Raw genomic sequence first — 20,935 nt, forward strand, 5'->3', positions numbered from 1 at the left:
TTTTAATGACAGCCTGCTACAGTGCTGCATAGTGGCAATGGCTGACCCACTGTAGTTAATCTGACAACCATCACAGGCCCTTTTTGTTCCCTTTTGCTTGCTTATAGCAAAGCAAATATATCCTAATCAGGATGGACTGAGCTTCCCAACTGCACTCAGAGCTCCCACAGTGCTTAGGACTGTGGGAGCTACTGGGATAATAAAGCACTTACTGAATGACTGGTGCTATGCAAAACAGGCATTTTGGGTAAGTTTCCTGCCCTGCCTTTTCACAGGGAGTCTCTTGCATTGCTGCATTCTGCAGAGGAACATGTACATCTGCTGAGTCTTGCTTGCCTGTGAAGTAAAGTTAGGACTTACTCAGATAATTGAATAAAAACCCAAAGTAAGTGTTGTAAAAATATATTCCAAGAGTTTGCCTGTTCTTTCCAAGGCTTGGTTTATCTCTAATTCTCTCCTGCAGGTTTTCTTCTTTGTCCTGTTCAGTCTAGCAATGGCTTGCRGTTGTGTCATGTTGCCTGTATAAATATAGGCTACTTCTTCCAGCTATTTCTGTTCTTATGTTTCTCTGTATTTGCAGTATGTTTGCTAGAGTAAACCAGAACCTGAGAAACCAGGTTCCTGTCATGTATAGCTCAACAAAGGAAAAGTGTGTTTTCCAGTTGATTAATCAAGACCAAACAAGATGAGATACTTCGGTTTAAACCTCCAGATCTTCTCATGCCTAGCCGAGTGCAGTAACACTCCTGACAGGTTACACTTSCTAGATAGATGGATAGGAAGAAGCTGGGCTCATGATGTTGTGATTGCAGAGGCATTTATTCTTTAACCTTTGAGGGGGCGAATAGAAGGCAGCAGGACAGTTTCAAAGCAATGATCTAAATGGTTAGTTATTGAGCTTCTTTTCAGGCTACTAGTGCATGGGATGAGCACTTTCCCAGTCTAACAATTAACCTTTAAGGGCAGAATATTAGTTTAGCCTTGTACAACAGAAAGCTTAACCTGATGGGAATATACACTTCCATTTCCACTAAGCAGTTTTCAACAGTGGCAATGTCTCATCACATTGGCAAACGTGTTCAAGGGCAAGCATTGCAACTTATTCTCACAAGGACTGACTTGTTCAAACCCTCCACTGATAGATGTCTTACTCTGTGGTTCCCAGTGGTGCATTCCAATAATGATGGGAAATTCAGCCTCTTGCTCTGAAGGCAGAGGTGAGACTCTTGGAAAAGGAAAGATCTGTTTCTTGGTATCCACTTGAAGAGCTGCCAGTGGCAAAGACTGATAAAAATCCTCTTGATCTGTTTGGGAATTAGTTGCCTTTGGTGGGAGTTGAATCCACGTAACTTAATGAAGGTACATAGAAAGAATGAAAAAAATCATGGAGCCAGATTAAAGAGAGTAACAGTCAGATAGAATTGGTAGCAATAGAATCKAATCATTTTATTTCCTTTCTTTGCCACAATCTGTGAATCCCTGATTGTAAAACTGGTTGTTGTTTTAATATTTGGAGAACAATGGCACACAGCTTACGCTTCTGTGTTTAAGTCAACATCTAATTCTTTAGGACTTCCATACATAATACAAGCTAGACAGGCCTTTGGCCTGAAACAGCAGATCCATTCTCATGAACCAATAGGGCCTGAACATTCCTGTAGACTGTTGTTTTATAAAATTGCCCACTGCAGGATTTTCTTGTACTTTCGTCTAAAGCAGCTAGTCACTCTTGATTGGTATCAAGGGAAGATTAGGTAACTGGTCTGTGTGGTGTTTCCATTATCTGGAGCGCTGATGGAAAAACCTTTTCTGAATTGTCTTGCAATCCTGAGCTAGAGGTTTTATTTTAGAAACTATTGTCACAACAATGTGACTAGTTGGATTCCATGACGCTGACAGGAGTGCATCAACCTGTATCTGGTTTTTAATTTCTCATTTTCCAGCATTAAATGTCAGAAATCAATTAGCATTCTCATTAGTGTGTTTTTATTGTGCTCCTGCTGATGCTACAGATGTGTAAGACTGAATTCTCTCTTTGCTGTTTTTAAAGAAGAAATATTAGTTCTGCCTTCCACAGAAATAGCATCTACTTTGAAAACAATCTCACCTAGAAGTCGTTAGAACAGCAAGATGCTGACCTCAGTTCAGTACTGGRAATGTGCAAAAAAGTTTTATTCAGAGTGTATATGAGTTTTTTTGCTTATTGGACCTCACTATTGCAACTGTTGTTCCAGGGAATGGCAATTTAATCCAAGTCTGTAATTTACTCTGCATAATGCCAGGAGTTGAGTCTCTCTCTGCCATCTGAGAAAAGGGATTCTGGAAAAAAAAAATACTAATTTCAAGTTCTGAGATAGTGTCCCCAAGTAGTATTGTACTGTGCTCTCTTTATGTGCAGTCTAGATTGATGTCTGAACTTTTCAGAGTGCTGCTCATTCTCTAAGACATGATGAATGCAGAGTTGCTCATGCTACAGGACTGTCAGCAGAATGGTTTCCACCAGAATGGAAACAACGAGATTAAAATGAAGAACCCTACAGAGTCAGCCAGTAAGGTTGGACTTAGTTTAAGCTAACTTCAGGTCAAGGAAAACAATCAACAGTGTTTAAAATGCAGCTCAGCCTGGTCTCCGTCTCTGCTGAGAAGTCATTTGGTGCAGCTTAATTCTCTGCTCTCTTTATGCCTCCAGGTGAGGCAGCTAAACAAACAAGGTTCCCTTTAGCAGGAGCTAATATTTAATTACATCACAATTCTTATTAATAGGTCTTCATTGCAAACCATTGATAGTCTTGGGAAGAAATGTATTTTGCTTGACTGCAGTTCTGAGATCAGTTATATTTTACACTGAACATTTTGACAGAATCCTGAGTTGACTTTCTAGTCCCATCAAATTCAGGGACTTCCATGGGACTGGGATTTCACCTTTAAATTCTACTGAATACCTGACTTGGGTCAGTTCAGCTTTCCTACAGGTGTTCTCCTCTCCGCTGGGGAAGTAAGCTGATAATTCCATTTCCTTCTGGTGTTAGTTTTCAGTTTGATAGCAGTTTCACATTTGCACAGCTCTTGTAAATGGTGTTCAAGAGCTTTCAGATGAGAATAAAATGAAGAACAGCAAAGTAGTGCTGGCCAAATGAAGTATTTTTGGTTTCCTGAAAAAGTTCTGTAGTTCTGTGTCCTTCTACACAGTAACTTCTGATACTTCTTTGTGTTGCAGGCAACATTGGCTCTGAGCTTTCTTACACTGACATTGGTGTATTCATCTCTTCCGATGGTGGAAATTCCTGGAGACAGGTATGTTTTGCAGAGGGAAGGAAATCATGGAACCTTTTGCTAGTCACCTTCTGAGTCTTCTGTTTCCACTGGTGTGGGGCACTCATGCAGTACCTGCTTGGTTTGCAGATCTTCGAGGAGGAATACAATGTGTGGTTTCTGGACTGGGGAGGAGCACTTGTGGCCATGAAACACACGTCAATGCCCGTTCGGCACTTGTGGTAAGGAGACTTTTTACTTTGACAAGTTTTCTAATGTGGTAAGTTGGCAGTGTTGATAATATCTCTTGCATCTCCTGCTCAACATCTTCTTGTTTCTACAAAATGGGCAAATGAAGTAATTTTTATCTATCTTCTACCAGCTTTTTTTTTTCTTTTTGGTAATTCATTAAATGATAACTGTATATGTCAATATATATTTTATAATAAAATMTATATTATTAATATGATTATAATTGGCACATGGTTATAATTAACATATTACAATTGTTTGTATAAATATACATTGATTACATTGACTGTATCCATATAACAGCTGTATACATATTCAYACATCTTCATGAATTACTCTTTGCTCTAATAATGTACTAGGAGACCTCATGCAAAATTTCTTCCTGCTAACAGATACATATATACTCAGTCAGAAGTAACCTTTTGTGCTCCAAGTATTTCTAGTGGGGATGTGTCTCCTTATTTTTGCTTTTTAGGTTGCGCAATTTAGTAAGAGAAGGAGAGAGGCCAAGGCAGTAGATGTTGATAAGAACAGTAGAGATGATGGCTAGTGCCACTGCTTCCTGTAGGATTTCACTGTGGGTTTCTCCACGCAGTGGTGTTCACTGAGTATGGTTCAGGGGTGCATGGGGGCAAGGTGATTTCTCAGTTGAGGATACTGTTTTCATTATATGTGTGTCCGAACCACCTAAGCACTGAAGATATGGCTCAAACTTACCCTCTCTTTTCCTCTTAGCCTTTACCTCTCTCACTCCTGCCCCAGCTAAACCTTAGAGAGARGCATTCTGAAATTTAGCACTAACCTTGCTGTTTACAGAAAATGTATGTATTAGCATCACGTTCAGTTTCTGGTCTTGAGTGAAAAAGGGGCAGGCTAATGAATTGACCTACCCAGYTTCTAATGCTGTTCAGAAGTGAATTAAATAGAAACAGCCTTCAAAGCAAAGTTTCGTATTCCTTTCTGCAAAGTGAATTTTCTCTCATCTGGATGGTGCTAAGCACATGTCTATCTCACGCAGCTCATGCAGAAGAGGAAATGTGGCCTTCAGTAAAATAGAAAAAGGAAAGCAGGGCTATTTGGCAGCAGTGATGAGGTGTTAAGGTCTCTTCTACCTGAATCATTATTGTACAAACTCTTTCAGTTAAATTAAAGTCATTCAGAAGCTGGGGCCSTCTTTACTGAGGCTAAGTCCTTGTCCATCACAACCTAATGTTCCACAGATGTACCTTAATATCATAAATGGTTACTTTTTCAATATGAAACCTTTCTGGACTTTGTGTTCCTGACCTGACAAATAAGTCTGGAATGTCCAGGCCATATGTAGCTACTAAAGGTTGAATATGTTAGATTCAATTTCATATATTTTAACACCTGAGCTGAAGAAATGACTTCTTTAACTTTACCATAGAGGAGATTTTTATCCACAGGATATGTTTGGCTCATGTCCTTAAGGCTATGTAGTTTTTCAAGGATCTTAGGGCAAGGAATAGGATGATTCAACAGACAAAGTATTTTCCGTGAGATGCAGTTTTCTTTGCTACTTCATCCATACAGATTCACCAGCAGGACATTACATGTAAAGTACGAGTGACAATCTTTACATTCCTTTCAGATGTTCAGGAAACAGATGATTTGGTGATATCATAAGCAAGCTTGTTACAATCATAATGTGTGAATGGGCATACCGAGCCAGACCCAGAGGTCAGAGTAGGCAGCATCATCTTACCAACAGTATACAYGCCCCATAATCATGCTTCTTCTGTATTACATGTCTCATGATCTTGCTGTCAGTGCTTAGAACATCTATCATGTAACTAGAAGTATTTGCTGTCCTAGGTAACTCAGTAGTCATGGCTGTAGCTGTCGTACCCCCAGGAAAGAAGACAGCAAGAGGACCGTATCAAAGTCCTTAAACCAAACCAAATATATGCCAAGGAAGGAGGGGTGTCTGTTAGCCAGTACAGAAGTCACCACCAGTAGTTGGTGCTCCAGGCTGTTGCCAGCTGAGCTGTGGAAGAGTGAAAGAACCATCAGTTGTGTATTAACTGTTTACAAGAATGTCCTCTATACAAGTGTCACTGTCCAGTTTAATTTAGTCTTTCCCTGTGGAGGCTCCTTTGGCCTGCAAAACCACCTACATACAAATGCCTGTGCTTAGATGTCAGGAGATTTTGGTAACAGCCCAAATGTCTCTGGGAGCTGAATATACAGCTCCCCTGTGCCTGCCTTGGAAAGGTTACTGTCAGATGTTTTCCCTTTCCTCAAAGCCTCATGAAATGGCATGTGCAGTGGTACTATGAATGTCCAGCCCACTGTATTAAGTGAGAAGTGATTTGGAGCTACTATGAATAAATTCCATCAGGTTTCCTCCAAAACTGTGCCCTTAGGGTTTTTGGAATTTGCTTCACGTTGCCTCAGTAGGCACCTGTTTTATGGACAGGAGCAGAATAGATTAAAGGGTACATGTATATCTATTAGTTCTCAGGCAGAGACATTGTACAATAAGTTTCATCCTAGAGAGAAAAAAAAAAAAGGGGGTGGATAATTGAAAAGCTGAGAGAACTTTAGTTAAACTAATGAAGCGTACTGTTCCCCAGAAATTGAAATACTATTTAGATAGATAAGCATGAAGGCAGAACAGCATACTAATGCACAGGTGTATGGGAAGATACATACATTTAAATAAATAGATCTGGGAGGGATAAGCTTTTTGTATGCTATTTCTCCCCCATCTTTTTGTCTTGGATGTATAGTCAGCTTCCTCTCTTGGCAGATGAACACTGTCAGGTGATAACTTTTGCTAGGTGCTACTAGAGGCAGGTGTTTAGGGAACAGTGTCTCTGCGCCTTGGATTTCTGTATTAGAAACTCTGGATTAGTATAACCCATAGTTTATAACAGAACTTAACCTGGCATCTTTGTCCTTAGGTAACATCTGAGAGGCTCCTCATGCTGCCTAGTCAACGTTGGGAGGATTCAGTTTCTGGCAGGACCCTCTCAGACAAATCCAGCTCCTCAGTGTTAGCGTCCTTAATTTGCCCTATGCTGTAAGAATAGCTATGGCCTCTGCTTTCTCTTCTTGTCAGTGAAGCGGAGAACAGGGAAGAGGAAAGGATTTATTGATTTATTGAAGGATTTAAGCAGAGTGAGTCTTTCTGAAATTTATTGACCTTCCCAAAATGTCTGTGATGGTCATCATGTCTTGAGGATGAAGTAGATAATTCTTGCATGTTCACAGCACAGGGATGCCAACTTTCACTGGGCAGTAAATACGTCGGGAGCATGGGCATTCTCTGCTCTTGCTAGCCACAAATTCAGCTTGTCCATTCCTAGTGACTGTGAACTGCAACTGAGGATCTTGTGAACAAACTGTTCTTTCAGACTCTTGGGATATAGTTCTGTGGAAGCTGAATTAAATAGAGAGAGATTAAGGGAACCCTGGGAAGGATACCCTGACCAAATGAGTATCTCTTCTGGAAATACGTGAGCTTAAAATGAGGAGCTGAATTGCCCTTGTTAGAAGAAGAGTTTCAAACATGATCCTGTCCTTTCATGTACATACACGCAGACACCACCTCCTGAATTCCCCTACCCTGGAAAATAAGACAAAGTTTTATTTTATTCTCACTTTAAAATGAGAGATATTTCCCACTCTTCAGAGAAGAAGTTTGTGCCATATTTGTCCCTTTGGTAATGTCCATCAAGCATATCGTGTCAGCTGTCACAGCCCAAGCACCTCCTAGAATTACAAGAGAACGCTTAAATGGCTCTTCTGGGAGAGGATCAAATAAATGTAGAGCAAATAAACCCTTGTACTACTTTGTTTTCTGCTTGCAGCTAGAACTAGGAGCTGAAAGTCTGGGCAGAAATTGTGCTGAATCAGTTGTGTAAAAAACCCAGGGTCAGAGGATACCTTTTTTGTAAAATGGAGGCCACCTCTGAAACGGTAGCTAATGCTATGTAGCACTGGTATAGGGTGAAATGTCCCATGGCTGTAACAACATTTTTGTGCATTGAGACCAAGACTGTGCATGCTGTGAGCACATCCTAATTCCAGGTGCTCTTGTAGATTCAGCATTAGAACTTGGCATTGTGCTTTGATCCCTTGAGGCCTGATATACCACTGGAACAAGTATATCCATGTCCTTATTGACATAGTTTATACTCTCAAAAGTACTCCAAGAACGTGAATTAGAGGACTAGGAAACAGCAAACATTGGTGCTTGTCTATAAATCCAGCTTGCCAACGTTAGCCAGCAGTTAACTGCTGCAGTTGCACTAGAATAAGGCTTTTTATGTGTATAAATCTTGTCTGTTTCTATCCCAGGGTGAGTTTTGATGAGGGGAGAACCTGGAGTAAATACAGCTTCACATCAACACCACTTTTTGTGGATGGATCCCTTGTGGACCCTGGCATAGAGACCCAGATAATGACGTAAGTACAGCAGCTTTTAACTTTCTTTAAATGCTTTGGGGGAAAGGGCACATGAAGATCCTCAAGTGCATAGTGAGCCTCGTGGTGTGCAGTGCAGCATCGTGGCAGACTTTGTCACRGTGCTGAATATCTGTTGCTTTCCAACAACACACACACACACAGACATTTGTGTTCACACACACAGAGCTCTGAGTTCATAGAAATCTGCACATTGACACCTTCATTGAAATCAGTGAAGCTAATCAGTTTCATCTAGCAATGGTGAATCCATAGCTAGATGAAATCAAACCCCTTTACTTGATAAATCAATGGCCTTTTCTTTTAAGTTAAAAGATGCATGTTAAATTTCAGATCATTATTACTTAGCTCCAAAGTCTTCTGATGAAGAAAGTAGGAAGCAAGTTGCCTTCCTGAGTGCTGTGCATCAACTTTGTTGAGAACTGACTTTTTTTTTTTTTGAATCTTTGCAGACATTCTTACTATTATTTCTTTATTTTTATTATTGTCATCATTAGTAAGTAACTTTTAAAACTCTTTGTAAGTGTCTGTAAAAGCCCTTTAAGAATGTTTCACATCTTGTTTGCCATAAATGTTTAGAGAACTTCTTATCCACAGTATAAAAGGAAATGAACAGCAAAAGAGCTTGTAGTTAGACTTAGGAGGAATTAATGCCTTCATAGTGCTGTGGGTCATTCTCTGAGCCAGGATAACATTTGGTGGCTGGAGGTATGTGAAATTTGTGTTTGTGGGTAGAAAACCCAGTGGTTTGAAGAAGCTAATGGGAGCTACAAGCGGATGTGGGATCAGCATCCTCTAGCTGAAGGTAGGATCATTGGCAGCTCTGTGGGTAGAAGCAGGACTGAGGCAGAGGAACCAAGTCTATTCTCATATTTAAGTACCGTCAAAATGATGAAGCCAGTGGCTTTTAAGGAGTTGTGCCTCTTGTTGTGGAGAAATATTCATCCTAGTGTTGTTGGCTGGCTCCTGGTAGAGAAAACCTTTTGCTGTTGATTTGCATCAAAGTGGTCTGTGTTCAACTACTTCCGAAAAATATTGTCCTGTGGGGAAAGTGTGTTAAAATAGTCATTACAATCCAGCTATTATTATTATATTGCATTATTAACAATATTATCATAATATGATTTTATTAAAGTCACTATATCAATAGAATGACTATTATTCCCAGCCTTCATTTTGTGGTACTTTCTCAGAGTAGGTCTTCTGGAAGTAGCAGCAGTTTTAGCACATGTTTTCATACTGCCTCATATTATGTGAGCATTTGTAGTGTTTGCCTGTACGGTAGGAACGTTTTGGGAGCTGGACTAGGTATGTGTGTCCCAAGACAGTCCTTAACTGCTTAATCATTTCATATCAGTATGGTAAAATTTGTAGATTTGTATGTGTGTGCATTATGTGATTCTAAGTATCTTGGTCTAATTTGAATTTAGAGATGCTTTTGTTAAGGATTTGGGCAGGATGGCTTGCAGAGGTCCATTCCATGATTCTCTGATTATGCTTGGCTATAGCGTAATCTATAGAGAATAATCTACTTTCCTTAAAAACATCTTTAATGGGCTCTGCTGTGGATGCAGTTTTATGGCACACAAGGTAGTACCATCACAAGACAGTTTGAGCTGGTGTAATTTGGAGTTGAGGAGAATCTGGTCCCCTTTCCTTCATTCCTGGCTGATCATCATCATCTCCACTTCCTTTTGCTGTTGTTTCGACACTCGTCTTGTCTGACAAGATGGCTGGTTCAGCCCCCTTAGTTTTGCAGAACTTCAGCAGATGTGTACCAGAAGTGAAAGCTTTWCTTGCTTCGAGAAATTTTTCACCGGAACATGAAACACACATTTCAGTGTTTTTCGGGAATGGTAAGAAAGCAGCTTTAGAAGCAAAGGGTCCCTTAGGAAAATAACTCAAATGTGTAAGTATGTTAGGCTAGGCATGCCCTTTGGGGAACCAGTGAATGCCTAGAAAGCACAAGGCTTTTAGAGCACAACAGTTTTCCAACTTCTGCTCTGCTGCCCTGACTGGAGAACAATAYGTCTTTTAATGGGGTTAGTTTCTTTTGGATTGGACATAGCAATACAAGCATTTCTTTATTTTCGGACCATAGGTACAGCGTGGCACTTGCCTAAGGTGTCTGCCTTGGAAAAGGGGATCTAATTGTGTTCCTATTCTAGTGGATTATGCTCTTCAAACAAAGGCAATATTTTCTTCAGAGTTGCTAGTTCATACCACTCAAGTGGTATGTGGAGAAAAGTTGCTTTGGTGGGTCTAGAGAGGGCTTTSTGTTTTTCCAACTCTGGCTCCTAATTATAATCCCTGCCACTTCCTTTCCTCTGCTAAGCATCTCTCCAAACCTACATAAACCGAAATAACCTTTTTGCTTCACAGCCCTGCAGTGCTTTGCTGTCATTTTAGTCGTCTCATTATATGTGAGTGTGTGCAGACACTCATATATAGATAGGGATCATTAAGTTTGTCTCTGCTGTTAAATATATATTTATGTAGACACATCCACATGTGTGTATATAAATATATACGTGTTTATATGTATGTATACTTAATGATCCATATATATCTGTTTATGCATCATTGGGTATTAACATTTTCAGTGAGAGGATTTAATACAACCCGGGCTGCCAGCACTGCTGTTACTGCTGCCCTTGGCTATGTGCACGTGAGGAAATGTTCTTGTTGGTAAATGAGTCCTGATCCTTTTCAGCATGTTGTTTGCATGGCCCCATGGCTTTACAAAAGGGTTAAGTTGAAACCTTCTTCCAGYGGTCCCATAAAATTCCTTGCAGCCCATCACTGAATGGCAGAAAGGTGGGGCAGAATGAGTGAGTAATGAAAAATGATGGAGATCAGATGGAGATCATATAAAATGCATGTAGTTTCCCTTGTATACTCTCTTATCTGCAGATGTTTGCAAATAAGGGACTTTCTTRGCTTTGTATATTTAAGATGTGCAGGGATTTTTTTTTTCCTGAATGCTTTTAGACCTTTAGTACTCACAGCATTGTATGGCAAAGAGTTCTGTGAGTTAATTCTTATTCTATTCTACAAAGTGTTCTGAGGTAGAGWGTGCCTTGTAGAAGATCTCAGTGAAGTATGTCTAGGTGCAAAGATAACCTGGACAGATTCTGGATAGCACTCAGCAGGGATGTAGCAGATATTGTGTACAAGAGATGGGTAACAGCTAGGAGGTCCAGACTCCCACCAAGTTCAAAATGATGTGGGAGCCAAGAGTCATTTTCCTGTCACTTTCTGATAAGGTGATTATCATCTTGCCTCTTTAAGCAAGGCAGCATGCGCTGCATTCTGCTGCAGTTTTGCTGTCACATTTAAAAGCTGATAGGGGAAAGAAAATTACAAGCTGACACAATGTCCTTGAAAGGTTCTCCCCTCTTATTTAGGGGTAGAGAGCTGTATAGTTTCCCATTTCTATGTGGTTGCCCTGAAGGAAGTGAGGTGAAAATAGATAGAAAGCAGTGCCTTTCCTGGGATGTAGTCGAAGGATATRATCTTCTCCCTGCTGAACCCAGCAACCAGGAGAAGAAATGTGAGAGTGGCAGAGATGGACATACCAAGAGCTGGTTCCACCTAGAAGGAATTGAGGCTCTTTCTGGCATTAACACAGAAAAGTCACAGGCACAGTGTTACTGTCTTCCTGAGGTGGAGCAGAGGCCTTCATTCTCTCTTGCCATCAGTCTGGTCTCTTTTAGCTGCCCTCTGCTTGAAAAAGAAATAAAAAGAAGCTGTCAGAAAAAAAATTTGGATTTACTTCTGTAATTTCTGCTGCTGCTGAGCTGGACAGAGGATTTGCTGAAGAGGGATCAGAAGGAAAAGGCACTTAAATGGAAATCTGTAAAAAACCTAAACACAACTCGCACCTTCAGTTATTCACAAAACACCAGAAAGGTTCATGTATTAGGGGCTGTTGTTTTGAAGAACTCCTTATTTATCTTCATTACTTTTGGGAGTCACAGCTTGAAAACTTGTTTTCCAGCCTGTGCATGCTCTCAGACCTACCAAAATTCTATATTTTGGAGAGAAGGGAAGGGCAAATTTTAAAACCTGGTTTATCCTAGTTGCCCAGTGACCACTTGGTACCTAGAAAGGGCTGGAAAGTTTAATTTGTTCAACTCATCATGTTTTTATCTTGCATTTTGGATTTCCTGTCTTATTTATGATTATTGCAATATCTGTTTGTGGTGCAACTGGTTTTATTATTGGCTGTGGCTTTTATTGTAAGACTCTGATGTGTCCTTGTGAGTTCATTGCACTGCCCTTGCTTATGGGGCTGTGCAAACTGCAGTGCGCAAACTTACATAAGAACTCTTCAGCATAGGATCCATGAAATTAAAATGACTCTGTAAAAATAATGACTGCACACAGAAAGAAGAGTAAAATTTAGAACTTAATCCGAGAACAAAAATGACCAATATAATTATTAAATGAGGAAACTAAAATGATTGAGAGGATATTGGTATTTGCCATAGTGAGCTGCACCCCTTGATCATTTGATCACTTCAAGTCATTTCTGAAATAATGAAAGCTTTGCAAGAAAGTGATTGCTTTGCTAATGCTTACAATTGACTTTACAATGGACAAGAAATGTGTGTTATAAGAATTTCTGTTTTATCCTAGTGGCTGATCAGTTTATACCCTGAAGAAAGACAATTGATTACCCATATAATTATCTTAATTTGCAAGACTTATGAATGTTATTAACAGCCACAGATTAATCAGTGTCCCCTCCTTCTCCCGTCTGCCTTCCCCCSCAGAAGAGCACTCTATCTGTTAGCCTTTGGATTACTGCATGAATTCACCTAAACAGCCAGCAAAGGCACAATATTGATTGTGCTGTTGATACTTGCCACACAAGCTGAGGTCTTTCTTTGGCACTTGAATAGGCTAATCAGGAGATAAGAACATCTGCTTCGAGTGAGTGTCTCCAGCCAGCATTGCTTGATTTATGGGGCCTTAGGAAAAGGAAAGACATGCTTGACATGAGATCAATTTCTAGTGTTTGCAACATGTACTTGGAAAATTCCAGGCAGAAGCCATAACACCTGGATAAAGCATTGGGCTCTGGGGCATSTACTCTGGCTTTCTGTAGCAGATATTATTCCTGTTGAGGTCAAGTGTTCTTTGTTCACGATTTACCAAATACTACACTAAGAAGATCAGCACTGTTAGTTATTCTGCCTCAGTTTGTCTCTGCACAAAGTATAAGGCACTTGCTTGTGGTCAGGCTGTGGGGAAAATCTGGCATTAAGTCCGTTCTCCTGAGTCTCGCATGAGTGATCTACCTTGCAGGCTTTCCTCATCCTTTTCAGGGAAGAAGATCCCATCAGAAGTACAAGAGAGGCCAAATCATGTTTGTAATTCTCAGACAAGGTGTATGGAGAGGTAGGCACATACAGGGAGGATGACTAAGGAAAGATCAGCTGTCTGGACTGTCCTCTGGGGAACCTCTGGAAATCATTTGGTCCAGTCCCCCAGCTCAAGCCATGTCAGCAAAGCAAGTCCTCCAGGACTGTGTCCAGACAGGTTTTGAGAATCTCCAAGGATGGAGACTCCTCAGACTCTCTGGGTAACCTGTTCCAGCTCCTCAGTCTTTCACCTTTCTGTTAGAGCACATCATGAAATATTCTGTTTGTTCTGATTTCATCAGGACATCTCAGCAGCTTTGGGGACTGACAAACTGCATGGCCTCAGCACCTCTTCTGCTTTGCCTGACTCTAATCCCACACAGGTCGGAGGGCAGCCTGGCTCACTCRCAGCTTCTCCAGGAGCTGTGAGAGTTCAGCCCTGCTTTGTAAAGCTGTCTGCAGAGTTCACTCAAACTAACAAATACCTCATCTGGCTGCAGAGAKTGATGGAGATCAGCTCTAAAGAGCAGTGGTACTATGGTTTGCTGCATCTTACGTGGGTCAGTTAGGGGCTATAAGCCTCTCTCTCCAAGGAAAGCCCATCTTCATGCGTTCATTGTGTTTGGTTTCCCAGTTTCATGACCCATGTGACCCAAAAGTGAAGTCCTTCCCACTGCAAWTGATCAGCCACCTCATCACACTGTCTTCCAGCCAGACTTGGATCCCATCCCTTCTTTTGACCTTTCCCGTCTCCTGCTCTCTGATCCCCAGGCTTGTCACCCTGATTCACCACGAGCTGCTTGCAGCTTGTATGTTCTGAGCAACAGTCCCTGCTCTTGTGTTGGGCATCTCTGGCTGGAAAACTCTGCAGGTGCTGAAGGACTGAAATGACTGAACATGTTGTTCAGCTCTCTGCAAGGAGCAACTCCTGCCTCTGTTGGGACCAGACACCTGATAGTGGGGATAAAACCTCAGATTGCTGATACCTGCCAGTATCCTTTATAAAGGAGAGAGCAGCATCTTCAGATTTCAAAGCTGTCAGAAGCTGGTTGTCTTTCATGAGCACTTTGGGGAAGAGAGAGAACACTTCTGAAAAACAGTATTAAAAATTAACATGCCTTCCCATCCCCCTTCCCAGGTGTCTCACGCTCCCTTTCATGTTGCTGGGACTTCTTTTGAAGCAATTGTCATGTAAAGTGGTTTGGGAACATTGGCAATAAATTTTTAAGAGGCCAGATTTCAAAAGGTTCCATTTGTCATTCAGTAAACTCTTATTTTGATAGYACTTTGTATTAAAAAAAAAGTGTCCCCGATAGCCTTGTGCAGTATTCATGCAGCTAATGGAGAAATGGAGCCCAAGCAGTAGGTCTGCTTCATAATTATATGTTCTGCAGATTACTTGCTAATTGCACTTGGCATTACTTACTAACCAAGAGATTATGTTGTACTATGTTATTTGCATTGGTTTTCCTCTCRCACGGGCATTTTAAAGGAAGGGCCCATTGAGTGATGAATAATCCCAGCACTGTTTTCCAAAGCTGAGAGAAAAGTTTGCCATGATTGCAGGATTTTTACTGCAGAATTTTTATTTTTCTTTCTATTCACAGAAACTCTCCTTTTGCCCCATCTTTTCTTGCCCTCCAGACGTGGAATTTGGCAGTGGGAAAGCTTTCCATGAATAGTTCAATAGTTGGATTGTTAGTCGGTGAATTTGGCCAACACTTCAAATTCTCTTTTGTAGAAAATCTCCGTGTCATGACGGTTAGTTTCATTTGGATATGGAAATCCAACTTTTTCCCATTGGGAAACAGAAGACAGATATAGATTGGTTTTTTTTTTTTGAGCAAATTTGTCCCCAAATTGAGCATCATAGGAACTGCTCTCTGTCATTGACATATTCTTGGTAGTTTCACAGTTATTTTTTTTCTTCCTCTGAATAGCAGCAGTAGATTGGGGAATTTTCCTTGTAACTGAGACAGTCTATGGGAGTTATGCTAATTTGCAATAGCTGAAAATTGAGATCCAAATGGATTGTGTATTTTGTTTGGAAGAAAATGAATCTTTTCTTACTAGAAGAAGCTGCCATTTCTCTTACTCTTCCCATCCACAGATAGAAGTATAGCAGCCCTCAATCATCATCCAGTTGCCCTGAAGCTGCTGTCCCTAGTTTATAGGTTAGTGAAAAGTAACTGAATTAAAAGCTCCAAAGTGGCTCCTAAAGACCATATTTTTTTGTTTAGAGAAAAAAAAATAGAAAGCATATTTTGTTGGCGGTTGTCTGCCTTTCTATTGTCATCTTTCATCTTTTATGTTTCCTTCATTTCCAGTCTCTTGCTCCTGCATCATCTTGCCAGTCATGAGACAGGATAACTCTGGCTCCTCTTCCGATCTTCCTAATTGCTGATCTACATCTCTTTCAATTAGGTTCTGCTTCTTTGTCTCACTCCCTTCCCATCCAATTTCTATATAACCAGTGACCTCCTGTAACGCTAATTCCATCTAAGCCCTAATAAAAAACAATCAAGAGGTTACACTGCCCATTTGGTTTTCTCTAAAGTCATGATTTATGTTTAATTTGTGAAGAATGGCTCATCTTTCACTCCCTGTTCATAAAACCTAACCCCACTGGCACAATTTGCTGCTTGTGTGCGCTCAGCCCTAACAGTTCAGCCTGCACATAGGAGCTAGTCTACTTTCTTAGATATAGATGGCTTCAAAGCCCTCTTTGGCTGGGGCGGGGGCAAAATTGTCAGAGTTTTCTATCATTTGTTCAAAATCTGGCTGCCTCGCTTTGCTGACATTTATGTACCAAGGCTAAAGTGTGTCCTGCAGCCGGGCTTCTGCAGTGGAGAAAAAAATCTAGGTGATAAATGTGGAAGAGAGAGAGCTGTGCATGGGGACACAGCCACTCTTAGCTATAATTAATATATTTGGCTAGATTTTGGCTCTTTCATCTACGCCACCCTGTATGTCAGCTCTGTGTTCCTCAGTGCACTTGGTTAGAAGAGCCAGCAATCATTTTGTCCTGGCTCCACGGACAGGACGGTAACCAAGTGCGAGAGGTGCCTCAGATCTGGCCAGATATCTTAGCTCCATCTTGGTGCTGGTTGTGTAAGTGCCAGCACAGGTCTTGCAGAAGTGCTTGGTTCTCAAGTGTGCTGTTTTAAAGAGCCATGGGAATGGAAATATCATGCTTTAAAAAAATGTAGACTTTACCTGGCAACCCCTGAGGTCCAAAGCAATGCATCATCCCCCAAGTTAACTGGCTTTAAAAGTCATGGAAGCAGACCAGCCAGATAGGAATAACTAACTCCCTAACTCCTGTGCTGATGGTTCCAAGCTGATGCTGCAGAGCCCTGTTCTAGGTGACTCAGTCCATCTGCTACTTGCACAGCTGCTTGTAGAGAACTCCCCAAGCTGTCCTAGGCCACTCTATTGTGAGTAGCCTYGGTCAGACTTCTTCATGGCTCATGAATATGGCTTCTCATGAAGCCATATTGGTGATATTTGCTGGGAAGGAAGATAATCTGCAATGTCTAGTTAGCTCTGAAATATTTAGCAGTAGCAGCATATGCTATTGTTTGCCGAACAGCAAAGAGAGGACAAGTATCTTAAGGCGTAACAAAATCACCCCTCAGTGCTGCTGGAGCTGTGATTACCCGGGTAGGGGCTCTCCCTGCTTCGGGTTAAAAAGTGAGAATTAGATTCTCTCCAGAGGACTGGAAAGACCACATCTAGTTGGTGTTTCACGACACTTCTTGAGTGCTCCTGTTAAATAATAGTGTTCCTGTCAGTACCTGTTGGAACGTGGGTGTAAATGAAGAGGGATTTTAACCAGAATCAGAGGGCAGCTTCTCCTCATTTTCTACTCTTCAGTATTCTCACCACTAAAGCACAGATTCAGGTCAGCTGAAACGTTTATTGCTTCGGGTGACTTTATTGTTTTCTGTTGATTGCTAAGACATTTCCTCCTTTCTTCTTTTACAATAAATGGGGAAAAAAAAAGCTTGGTTTCAGGATTTTTTAAATGAAACAGTTTATTTAAGATGACACTGCAATTACCTTTTCCTTCAGTATTATTAATTAAAGTGTATATTTGGCTATCTTTCTATGTAATTTTCTGTTGATCCATCCATCTATGTCCTTGTGCAATTTCTCTATAAAGGTGCTATCTATGAAGTGTGGTTATATTACACTATTTCATTTTATTCTTATGTATTCAAAATTCTTCAATCACAAGCTTTCTATTCYGTGGATTCTCAGACTAGTAAAGACCGACATCAGAGGCCCACATGGTACTTTGTTAGAAGCAGAATGAGATGTCTTTTCATCTCATTCTCATTGGTGATGTCCAGTGAAGGGAAAAGGGCTGACAACTCAGAAAGGAGAGCAGGTTTGACATTTTGTGTGGTCCACGCGAATGAAGGTGAATTTAGCAACTGCTTCCTCTCTTTGTGTCTTTGGTCTTCTGGCTCACTGATGGGCACAGCTGAGAASATGAGTGCTTAGAAGGGAATCTGACCTTGTCTGTCATTACGTGCAAAGGACTATTGAAGGCAGACTATTGAAGATAAAAGTCTTCCATCTGTGTGCAGACCAGCCCCACCAAATACAGATACTGCAATGAGCACTTGCTCTGTATAATAACCTGCCAGTTTACTTCAAAAATTGCAGAAGAGGACTTGATTTAGGCAAGAAGAGATGTTTCTATTTATATGCCTGGGCAGCTCATCTGAAGCTGCCAGCAGAGATGGATCCAGACACAGAAAATGCCCTTCTTGTGAGCAGTGCAAGAGCTATTACCTGAGAAAATCCTCTTCTCGTACCTGGGCAGGGACAGGGATTCCATCTATGACCTAGAGGCAGATGGGTTATTATCTTGTGACCCTCAAATCATCCCTGGTTTTCTGCTGGCCTGCCAGGAATGAGCAGTATTAAATGATATAAATGTACAACTTTATTAACAATGCAAGGAGTGATAATGTAAAAGTAATGCAATTCATCAAGAGAATGCTGAATAAAAGTAAAAAGCCATTTAAATGGTTTCTTTACAAGGTTATCCAGTCAGTGTATACCACATTTGTAAGTCATTGTGTATGTAAAAAATTAATGAAAGATTTAATTACAGCAGCATTACCGATGACCTTTTCCAGAATGACTCCATCATGAATCTGCAGGCATTTCAGAACTGTTTTCCAGGTTCCTAGTAATTTTGCTACAAATTAATGACATCCAGCCCTGGCAATAAAAGCCTTGCCTTGTTTCTGTAAAGAAGGGTTTGGGAAGCATTTTGTGGTTTCCTAGCAATGGCTTCACAGTGATTGGTGCAGCTGAGAGATGCTTTCCTACTAGTGGAGTTTTAACTGTTTACTCTGAGGGACAGAAGAATTTTTTTTCCTGGCTGAAGACAGTAAATCACCATTCCATGGAAAAGATTGGGGAACTTCTGKTAACTTGAGCTTAGTTAGGAAACTTACTCTGTCTAAATGCCATCTGGACTCATATTCATTGCTTCTCCAGGCCTTCCAGAGCAGACTGCTTAGATGAAAAAATCAAAAAACAGCTTCTGTAAGTTCTTCAAAACCTATCTCTTTTCTATTGGCTACCTCCATTGCAATGAGCAATTAGGAGTTTTCAGTTAGATCATGGTAGACAGTGTTATTGAGGAAAAATTTATAGTACATTGTGTCCTCTTTTCCCTATATTGTCCTGTTAGTTTAACTATATTTAGAAAAAAATAATCCCTAATTTAATGAGCAAACTAAGTAAATAAGAAACAAAGACACACAGAAGTCTGATAAGGTAAATGAGATGGTATCTTTAAAACAACATGAGGACTCACCAGTTGGAGAGGGAAAAACAAACTCCCACCAGCTCTTCACCTCTCTCTCTTTGGGGCTTGCTTTTTGTTTCCAGAAGAGACAGACTCAAAAAGAAAAACAAATCAGTTCCTATTGCTGATATAATAAATATCCAAGGCTTTTTTTATCCTTGTCCAACAAGGAGAGGTAGTCTCCTGTATGCTGTCTTGTGTCTTGCCTTTTACATGCAGCTTTTCCTAGGTTTATGCACAGTGGGTATAGAAATCCAAACTTGCCTCCTGGAGCACTTAATGTCAAACACTTACTGAAAGACGATCTCTAGCAGTTTAAGATGTTGCAGCTCTGMTGTCTGCTCAGCCCTCTCTGTTGGGCATGGCTGCCCCAAAGCAGATGTGGTGGAGAAGGATGTGTTCATGCTCCTCAGCCACTTTGGAAAAATATCCARTGATAGTTTGCAAAATTGATGAAAGTAGGGTTCAGCTGCAATACATGATTTTGCCCAATCAGGACAGGGTTTGTTCCGCCTGATATCCTGTCTTGCCAATTTTAATTCCACAGATGATGAGGGTCTTCATAACTTCCCATGGAAACCTATTTGAAAGAGTCCAGCATAGCACCATGGGCAATGTAGAATTCCTTTCCATTTACTGCATTTGCTTAGTCTCATAGAACTTCCAAATGTGTTACAGAGTTATCCTGAAATGTAACCTTCATCATGTTGATTGGTCTCTCCATCCAAAAAAAGCCATAGGCATCTGTTTGTGTTCATTATTGGCGAGCAGTACTCGTAGGGTTCAGTTGCTTGCGAGCTGCTCTGCATATGAGTAGCTCTTATCTCTGAAGGCGGCATCATGGTGTTTGATCAGGTTTAAGAAGCTTTCTATTAGCAGGGGAAAAAAGCTGCCACTTTAGGAATCAGGTGACCCAGAACCATCTCTGCAGCACAGAGGAAAACATCCCTCTCTGTTCACGCTCCTCTAATTACATTTAGTGTAGTATTGTTTCCATCTAAATTATAGCAATTATATACAAAGATCTTCTTTGAAATCATTTAATTAAAGAGTAGCTAATGCTCTGTGCTTTTGGAATGCTAATATACTGCCTTCTACTTAGGAAACCATGTTTTTCCCATTAATTATCTTTATCATAGAAGAGTTTCAATGGCAGAAGAGGTTTCTTTTTTCTCTCTTTTTAATATAATTTAAAAAAGCAAGCAATTGTGAGTTTTGTGGCCAGCAAAGTACAGAGGAGCTTTTTTACTCTCTTTCTGGACAGTCAGCTGATGTTCTGCCAGGGGAATAACACCTTCTTGAGATGGGTTCTAGGTATGTACGTTGGCTGCTTGAAGTGTTGAGCTTCTCCTGCTGTATTATCTTCTTGGTTCAAGCAACTGTTTGTGTTTATGTTCTCCCTCCATCTGTGTAATAAACACCCAGGTCAAATCCTGAGCACATATAAATCTGCTGGCCTAAATAATTCTGCCTACTGTTTAGTGACTACTGAATCACTGCTTTGGAGTGACAACATTTTAGTCACGCTTCAAATTCAGGACAAACAAGGTTCATGGGAAAACTGCCCAGTTATGCAATAATATTGTGGTGAAATATGCACCCTCTAGGAGCATGTGCTGAAAGCACCTGTGGAATAAGAGGTTCTGGGAATTACTGGAATAAAATCTCCTACCTGAGTAGAGTCRGGAAGCTTCCTTAGCAGAATATCTGTCTCCTTTCTTCTCCCAAGTGACCTGGCACCAATATTGCCATGGTCTCCATGGGTGACTATGGTGCT

General features: G+C 40.7%; 1 protein-coding gene across 1 annotated transcript in view; it reads left to right on the plus strand.

Moving 5' to 3' along the window:
- SORCS3 (sortilin related VPS10 domain containing receptor 3) overlaps positions 1-20,935 on the plus strand; it is a 180,121-nt gene that overhangs the window by 126,224 nt on the left and 32,962 nt on the right. Inside the window, exons 12-14 of the mRNA XM_026050684.1 lie at positions 3,218-3,294; positions 3,403-3,494; positions 7,831-7,938. Of these exons, the coding sequence (XP_025906469.1) occupies positions 3,218-3,294; positions 3,403-3,494; positions 7,831-7,938 (277 nt within the window). The remainder of the gene's footprint in view (positions 1-3,217; positions 3,295-3,402; positions 3,495-7,830; positions 7,939-20,935) is intronic.

Source organism: Nothoprocta perdicaria, unplaced genomic scaffold, assembly GCF_003342845.1.
Source record: "Nothoprocta perdicaria isolate Ctin4 unplaced genomic scaffold, notPer1 scaffold_7, whole genome shotgun sequence".
Classification (NCBI taxonomy): Eukaryota; Metazoa; Chordata; class Aves; order Tinamiformes; family Tinamidae; genus Nothoprocta; species Nothoprocta perdicaria.